The sequence below is a fragment of the Coregonus clupeaformis genome, chromosome 15 (genome assembly GCF_020615455.1).
Source record: "Coregonus clupeaformis isolate EN_2021a chromosome 15, ASM2061545v1, whole genome shotgun sequence".
In the NCBI taxonomy this organism is placed as follows: domain Eukaryota; kingdom Metazoa; phylum Chordata; class Actinopteri; order Salmoniformes; family Salmonidae; genus Coregonus; species Coregonus clupeaformis.
This window is the reverse complement of record NC_059206.1, coordinates 65,192,343-65,201,614: the sequence shown is the minus strand read 5'-3', so window position 1 is coordinate 65,201,614 and position 9,272 is coordinate 65,192,343. Positions and strand designations below refer to the sequence as shown.

At 42.9% G+C, this 9,272-nt stretch overlaps 1 protein-coding gene across 1 annotated transcript in view; it reads right to left on the bottom strand.

The window, feature by feature from the left end:
- The window catches only part of herc1 (HECT and RLD domain containing E3 ubiquitin protein ligase family member 1), a 217,215-nt gene that overhangs the window by 4,534 nt on the left and 203,409 nt on the right, over positions 1-9,272 (bottom strand). The window contains 1 exon segment of the mRNA XM_045225293.1: positions 7,979-8,158. Within this exon segment, the coding sequence (XP_045081228.1) occupies positions 7,979-8,158 (180 nt within the window).

The window sequence follows — 9,272 nt, the reverse complement described above, 5'->3', positions numbered from 1 at the left end:
AAGGCCTGTTGACTGATGAACCGTTTTGCCTCATAAGGCAGGGCGCGTAGGTAACGATCCACCACAACGGCCTCCACCACCGCCGCTGCTGTATTCCTCTGCGGATCCAGCCATTTCCTTGCGATTCGGACAAGTTCATGCATCTGCGCCCGAGGAGGTTGGTCTGGTTGGAAGGTCCAGCTGTGAAAGCGCTGGGCCATACCAAACTTTGTGAGTCCATATCTGCTGAGGATCTCAGACTTCAGGGCATCATAGTCAGTAACCTGGTCAGGGCCCAGGTCCCGGACAGCATTCAGCGATTCCCCGGTTAGAAAGGGGGCTAACAGACCAACCCACTGTTGCTTGGGCCAGGCTTCCCTAGTGGCCGTGGCCTCAAATGCATGCAGGTATGCCTCAATGTCATCGGTAGCTCCCATCTTAGATATAAAGTCACTTGCCTTTATTGGGCGGGTATTTTGGACCACCCTCTGTCTCTGCAACTGCAATTCCTCTGCCTTCAGAAGGTTGGCTTTCTTTTGCTCCTCCAAGAGAGCCACGTTTGCTTGCATCTGGGCTTGCTGGCCAGCAACAAGGGCTTTCAATATGTCCTCCATTTCAGTCGGCGGGGAGCCTACGGCCAACTTGGAAAACTGGGTGATCAAACCTTCGGTATCCTCCTCTGACATGCACTATTAACGCTTGAGCGTGCCCGTGTTCTCCACCATCTGTGACGTCACGAGAGGCTACACAGCTTTCAGCGGGATTGCTCAAGTAGTGCAAGGAGACAAGGTTCAAACAAAACAAGGATTTTATTATAGGTCTTGGGAAATTAACGAAAATATAACAAAATTCTGTTCTCTTGTGGCTCTTTAAGGGTTAACAGTTCAGGGATGTCTCTTCCACATCCAAAATCATAATTCTCACTCGCTCAGATAACTTTTCCCCAGCCTTACTGTAGTCCACGTTGCAGCTAGTGGCCAACCCAGCAAAAAGTCCTTCCAAATGTCTCTCACGTATTTCCACAGGTGCATATATCCAAAGGTGAGTATTTCCCAAAGGTAAGTATCTCCAAATCCTTATATTCCTCATGGAAGTGGACGTGCAGCACTCTTGTCCTCCAGAGAGCCCAGGTTGGAGACTGTGTCTCTTCCCTTCCCAAACCTTCAGCTCATCAGCTCCTCATTTGTTTCAGCTGCGTGGGAAGATTGGCCATAGAGGGGTGGAGTTCCCGACCATACCAGCAGATGGAGCCATAGCTGTCTGGGTTTGCAGCCACCTCAGGGGGATGTAACGTCCCTCCAGGACACAGCCTCTCGTGACATCACAATAGATATAGGTATAGGTGTGGCTGGGTCAGTATATAGATATAGGTATAGGTGTGGCTGGGTCAGTATAAAGATATAGGTATAGGTGTGGCTGGGTCAGTATAAAGATATAGGTATAGGTGTGGCTGGGTCAGTATAAGATATAGGTATAGGTGTGGCTGGGTCAGTATAAGATATAGGTATAGGTGTGGCTGGGTCAGTATATAGATATAGGTATAGGTGTGGCTGGGTCAGTATATAGATATAGGTATAGGTGTGGCTGGGTCAGTATAAAGATATAGGTATAGGTGTGGCTGGGTCAGTATATAGATATAGGTATAGGTGTGGCTGGGTCAGTATATAGATATAGGTATAGGTGTGGCTGGGTCAGTATATAGATATAGGTATAGGTGTGGCTGGGTCAGTATAAAGATATAGGTATAGGTGTGGCTGGGTCAGTATATAGATATAGGTGTGGCTGGGTCAGTATATAGATATAGGTATAGGTGTGGCTGGGTCAGTATATAGATATAGGTATAGGTGTGGCTGGGTCAGTATATAGATATAGGTATAGGTGTGGCTGGGTCAGTATATAGATATAGGTATAGGTGTGGCTGGGTCAGTATATAGATATAGGTATAGGTGTGGCTGGGTCAGTATATATATATAGGTATAGGTGTGGCTGGGTCAGTATATAGATATAGGTATAGGTGTGGCTGGGTCAGTATAAAGATATAGGTATAGGTGTGGCTGGGTCAGTATATAGATATAGGTATAGGTGTGGCTGGGTCAGTATATAGATATAGGTATAGGTGTGGCTGGGTCAGTATAAAGATATAGGTATAGGTGTGGCTGGGTCAGTATATAGATATAGGTATAGGTGTGGCTGGGTCAGTATAAAGATATAGGTATAGGTGTGGCTGGGTCAGTATAAAGATATAGGTATAGGTGTGGCTGGGTCAGTATATAGATATAGGTATAGGTGTGGCTGGGTCAGTATAAAGATATAGGTATAGGTGTGGCTGGGTCAGTATATAGATATAGGTATAGGTGTGGCTGGGTCAGTATATAGATATAGGTATAGGTGTGGCTGGGTCAGTATATAGATATAGGTATAGGTGTGGCTGGGTCAGTATATAGATATAGGTATAGGTGTGGCTGGGTCAGTATAAAGATATAGGTATAGGTGTGGCTGGGTCAGTATATAGATATAGGTATAGGTGTGGCTGGGTCAGTATATAGATATAGGTATAGGTGTGGCTGGGTCAGTATATAGATATAGGTATAGGTGTGGCTGGGTCAGTATATAGATATAGGTATAGGTGTGGCTGGGTCAGTATATAGATATAGGTATAGGTGTGGCTGGGTCAGTATATAGATATAGGTATAGGTGTGGCTGGGTCAGTATATAGATATAGGTATAGGTGTGGCTGGGTCAGTATAAAGATATAGGTATAGGTGTGGCTGGGTCAGTATATAGATATAGGTATAGGTGTGGCTGGGTCAGTATAAAGATATAGGTATAGGTGTGGCTGGGTCAGTATAAAGATATAGGTATAGGTGTGGCTGGGTCAGTATAAAGATATAGGTATAGGTGTGGCTGGGTCAGTATATAGATATAGGTATAGGTGTGGCTGGGTCAGTATATAGATATAGGTATAGGTGTGGCTGGGTCAGTATATAGATATAGGTATAGGTGTGGCTGGGTCAGTATATAGATATAGGTATAGGTGTGGCTGGGTCAGTATATAGATATAGGTATAGGTGTGGCTGGGTCAGTATATAGATATAGGTATAGGTGTGGCTGGGTCAGTATATAGATATAGGTATAGGTGTGGCTGGGTCAGTATATAGATATAGGTATAGGTGTGGCTGGGTCAGTATATAGATATAGGTATAGGTGTGGCTGGGTCAGTATAAAGATATAGGTATAGGTGTGGCTGGGTCAGTATAAAGATATAGGTATAGGTGTGGCTGGGTCAGTATATAGATATAGGTATAGGTGTGGCTGGGTCAGTATAAAGATATAGGTATAGGTGTGGCTGGGTCAGTATATAGATATAGGTATAGGTGTGGCTGGGTCAGTATATAGATATAGGTATAGGTGTGGCTGGGTCAGTATATAGATATAGGTATAGGTGTGGCTGGGTCAGTATATATATATAGGTATAGGTGTGGCTGGGTCAGTATATAGATATAGGTATAGGTGTGGCTGGGTCAGTATAAAGATATAGGTATAGGTGTGGCTGGGTCAGTATATAGATATAGGTATAGGTGTGGCTGGGTCAGTATATAGATATAGGTATAGGTGTGGCTGGGTCAGTATAAAGATATAGGTATAGGTGTGGCTGGGTCAGTATATAGATATAGGTATAGGTGTGGCTGGGTCAGTATAAAGATATAGGTATAGGTGTGGCTGGGTCAGTATAAAGATATAGGTATAGGTGTGGCTGGGTCAGTATATAGATATAGGTATAGGTGTGGCTGGGTCAGTATAAAGATATAGGTATAGGTGTGGCTGGGTCAGTATATAGATATAGGTATAGGTGTGGCTGGGTCAGTATATAGATATAGGTATAGGTGTGGCTGGGTCAGTATATAGATATAGGTATAGGTGTGGCTTGGTCAGTATATAGATATAGGTATAGGTGTGGCTGGGTCAGTATAAAGATATAGGTATAGGTGTGGCTGGGTCAGTATATAGATATAGGTATAGGTGTGGCTGGGTCAGTATATAGATATAGGTATAGGTGTGGCTGGGTCAGTATATAGATATAGGTATAGGTGTGGCTGGGTCAGTATATAGATATAGGTATAGGTGTGGCTGGGTCAGTATATAGATATAGGTATAGGTGTGGCTGGGTCAGTATATAGATATAGGTATAGGTGTGGCTGGGTCAGTATATAGATATAGGTATAGGTGTGGCTGGGTCAGTATAAAGATATAGGTATAGGTGTGGCTGGGTCAGTATATAGATATAGGTATAGGTGTGGCTGGGTCAGTATAAAGATATAGGTATAGGTGTGGCTGGGTCAGTATAAAGATATAGGTATAGGTGTGGCTGGGTCAGTATAAAGATATAGGTATAGGTGTGGCTGGGTCAGTATATAGATATAGGTATAGGTGTGGCTGGGTCAGTATATAGATATAGGTATAGGTGTGGCTGGGTCAGTATATAGATATAGGTATAGGTGTGGCTGGGTCAGTATATAGATATAGGTATAGGTGTGGCTGGGTCAGTATATAGATATAGGTATAGGTGTGGCTGGGTCAGTATATAGATATAGGTATAGGTGTGGCTGGGTCAGTATATAGATATAGGTATAGGTGTGGCTGGGTCAGTATATAGATATAGGTATAGGTGTGGCTGGGTCAGTATATAGATATAGGTATAGGTGTGGCTGGGTCAGTATAAAGATATAGGTATAGGTGTGGCTGGGTCAGTATAAAGATATAGGTATAGGTGTGGCTGGGTCAGTATATAGATATAGGTATAGGTGTGGCTGGGTCAGTATAAAGATATAGGTATAGGTGTGGCTGGGTCAGTATATAGATATAGGTATAGGTGTGGCTGGGTCAGTATATAGATATAGGTATAGGTGTGGCTGGGTCAGTATATAGATATAGGTATAGGTGTGGCTGGGTCAGTATATAGATATAGGTATAGGTGTGGCTGGAGTAAGGAGATAGACCCAGCTGGAAGAAACACGTCTGGGAGGTCAGCAGGCTGTCACATACCCCTTACAAACCAAGATTAAAACCCACCCACTTCTTTTCACCTTTTCTTTATTTCTGAAAGGTGTTGACGGTATCAAAGCCTAAACTTCTATTTCACCGACCAACCTAGTCGTGATTCTGGTAAAATTCTGCCTACAGCTTACTATAAATGTAGTCGTAATGATGTTAATTAAATCATGAACATTCTATTGTTGCTTGTAATGCACGTAGTTCTGTCCTTGAGCAGTTCTTCTATTGTCAGAGAAATGCTTTTGGCATTTAGCCTAGCGGAATGCACACCGTCATTTCAGCTTTTTTTATTTAGCTAATACATGACGGGTTAATATGAATAAGTTTCTAACTTAAACTACAAATCGTTAGTGGGCTATTGGTCTTCAGCCAAAAAATAACTGGTGGGAAGTTTCAAAGCAGAGAAAAGTCACGTGATGGTGTGATCACATCCCATGTGGATCAAAAAGGCCTTTTCTCAAACCATCCTACAGATGTTCATCCAGGTCAGAGTTCAATTTGTAAGTGGCTCTGGATAAGAGCGTCTGCTAAATGATGTAAATGTAAATGATCGGAAAGAGCAGAATCTAATGCTTGTATGGGCCAAAACATTTGGACATGGGCTCTGTTTCAAAATACTACTTTTTAATTATATGACACTCAAGTTGTGGGAAAAATATTATTTTAGGCAACATACTATTAAGTGTGTCTGTAAAGGGTAATAAAGTCATACAGACAGGATTAGACAAACATTGCAAAACTCTACTTCATAGGTTCTCAACACTACCTCATAGGTTCTCAACTCTACTTCATAGGTTCTCAACACTACCTCATAGGTTCTCAACTCTACTTCATAGGTTCCCAACACTACCTCATAGGTTCTCAACACTACCTCATAGGTTCTCAACTCTACTTCATAGGTTCTCAACACTACCTCATAGGTTCTCAACACTACCTCATAGGTTCTCAACACTACCTCATAGGTTCTCAACTCTACTTCATAGGTTCTCAACACTACCTCATAGGTTCTCAACTCTACTTCATAGGTTCTCAACTCTACTTCATAGGTTCTCAACTCTACTTCATAGGTTCTCAACACTACCTCATAGGTTCTCAACACTACCTCATAGGTTCTCAACTCTACTTCATAGGTTCTCAACACTACCTCATAGGTTCTTAACACTACCTCATAGGTTCTCAACTCTACTTCATAGGTTCTCAACACTACCTCATAGGTTCTTAACACTACCTCATAGGTTCTTAACACTACCTCATAGGTTCTCAACACTACTTCATAGGTTCTCAACTCTACTTCATAGGTTCTCAACTCTACTTCATAGGTTCTCAACACTACCTCATAGGTTCTTAACACTACCTCATAGGTTCTCAACACTACCTCATAGGTTCTCAACACTACCTCATAGGTTCTCAACACTACCTCATAGGTTCTCAACTCTACTTCATAGGTTCTCAACACTACCTCATAGGTTCTCAACACTACTTCATAGGTTCTCAACTCTACTTCATAGGTTCTCAACTCTACTTCATAGGTTCTCAACTCTACTTCATAGGTTCTCAACACTACCTCATAGGTTCTCAACACTACCTCATAGGTTCTCAACTCTACTTCATAGGTTCTCAACACTACCTCATATGTTCTTAACACTACCTCATAGGTTCTCAACACTACCTCATAGGTTCTCAACACTACCTCATAGGTTCTCAACACTACCTCATAGGTTCTCAACACTACTTCATAGGTTCTCAACTCTACTTCATAGGTTCTCAACACTACCTCATAGGTTCTTAACACTACCTCATAGGTTCTCAACACTACCTCATAGGTTCTCAACACTACCTCATAGGTTCTCAACACTACTTCATAGGTTCTCAACTCTACTTCATAGGTTCTCAACACTACTTCATAGGTTCTCAACACTACCTCATAGGTTCTCAACACTACTTCATAGGTTCTCAACACTACTTCATAAGTTCTCAATACTACTTCATAGGTTCTCAACACTACTTCATAGGTTCCCAACACTACCTCATAGGTTCCCAACACTACCTCATAGGTTCTCAACACTACCTCATAGGTTCTCAACACTACCTCATAGGTTCTCAACACTACCTCATAGGTTCTCAACTCTACTTCATAGGTTCCCAACACTACCTCATAGGTTCTTAACACTACCTCATAGGTTCTCAACACTACCTCATAGGTTCTCAACACTACCTCATAGGTTCTCAACACTACCTCATAGGTTCTCAACACTACTTCATAGGTTCTCAACTCTACTTCATAGGTTCTCAACACTACTTCATAGGCTCTCAACACTACCTTATAGGTTCTCAACACTACTCCATAGGTTCTCAACACTACTTCATAGGTTCTCAACACTACCTCATAGGTTCTCAACACTACTCCATAGGTTCTCAACACTACCTTATAGGTTCTCAACACTACTCCATAGGTTCTTAACCAGGACACTAAAATAGAAACAATGTCAACATAAAGCCCTGATCATCTGAACCAAGCTCAGCCCTACCGTGTCTAGTCTGGCTAACAGCTGATGTCGGTCAGTGTGGATGGCCTTTCTCACTCACCCCTTTCATGATCTGGAACCTCGGGGAGACGTGTGTGTGTGTGTGTGTGTGTGTGTGTGTGTGTGAGTGTGTGTGTGTGTGTGTGTGTGTGTGTGTGTGTAGTGTGTGTGTGTGTGTGTGTGTGTGTGTGTGTGTGTCTGCGTGTGCGCGTGCGTGTGCGTGTGAGAGTGTGAGTGTGAGTGTGTGTGTGTGTGTGTGTGTGTGTGTGTGTGTGTAGTGTGTGTGTGTGTGTGTGTGTGTGTGTGTGTGTGTGTGTGTGTGTGTGTGTGTGTGTGTGTGTGTGTGTGTGTGTGAGTGTGTGTGTGTGTGTGTGTGTGTGTGTGTGTGTGTGTGTGTGTGCTGGCAGCGGTGTTTGTCTCACCCTGTCCACCTTCATAATCTGGAACCTCTGGGAGATGTCAGCTGTGTTAGCGGGGAGCCTGGACCGTCCTGAGACGAAGCGCATGAACAGAACCCTCTCCTCGTTGGAGAAGTCCTCTAGGGTCTGCCAGAACCACTGGACCTGAGTATGATGCTCTTCTACCTCACGGTACCGTACTACCTGCAATTAATACAGCAATTAATACAGCCATTACCTCACAGTACCGCATTACCTGCAATTAATACAGCCATTACCTCACGGTACCGCATTACCTGCAATTAATACAGCAATTACCTCACGGTACCGCATTACCTGCAATTAATACAGCCATTACCTCACGGTACCGCATTACCTGCAATTAATACAGCAATTACCTCACGGTACCGCATTACCTGCAATTAATACAGCAATTACCTCACGGTACCGCATTACCTGCAATTAATACAGCCATTACCTCACGGTACCGCATTACCTGCAATTAATACAGCAATTACCTCACGGTACCGCATTACCTGCAATTAATACAGCAATTAATACAGCCATTACCTCACGGTACCGCACTACCTTCAATTAATACAGCAATTAATACAGCCATTAATACAGCCATTACCTCACGGTACCGCATTACCTGCAATTAATACAGCAATTAATACAGCAATTACCTCACAGTACCGCACTACCTGCAATTAATACAGCAATTAATACAGCCATTACCTCACGGTACCGCATTACCTGCAATTAATACAGCAAGTAATACAGCCATTACCTCACGGTACCGCATTACCTGCAATTAATACAGCAATTAATACAGCCATTACCTCACGGTACCGCACTACCTGCAATTAATACAGCAATTAATACAGCCATTACCTCACGGTACCGCATTACCTGCAATTAATACAGCAATTAATACAGCCATTACCTCACGGTACCGCACTACCTGCAATTAATACAGCAATTAATACAGCCATTACCTCACGGTACCGCACTACCTGCAATTAATACAGCCATTACCTCACGGTACCGCATTACCTGCAATTAATACAGCAATTAATACAGCAATTACCTCACGGTACCGCACTACCTGCAATTAATACAGCAATTAATACAGCCATTACCTCACGGTACCGCATTACCTGCAATTAATACAGCAATTAATATAGCCATTACCTCACGGTACCCCTGCAATTAATACAGCAATTAATACAGCCATTACCTCACGGTACCGCACTACCTGCAATTAATACAGCAATTAATACAGCCATTACCTCACAGTACCGCACTACCTGCAATT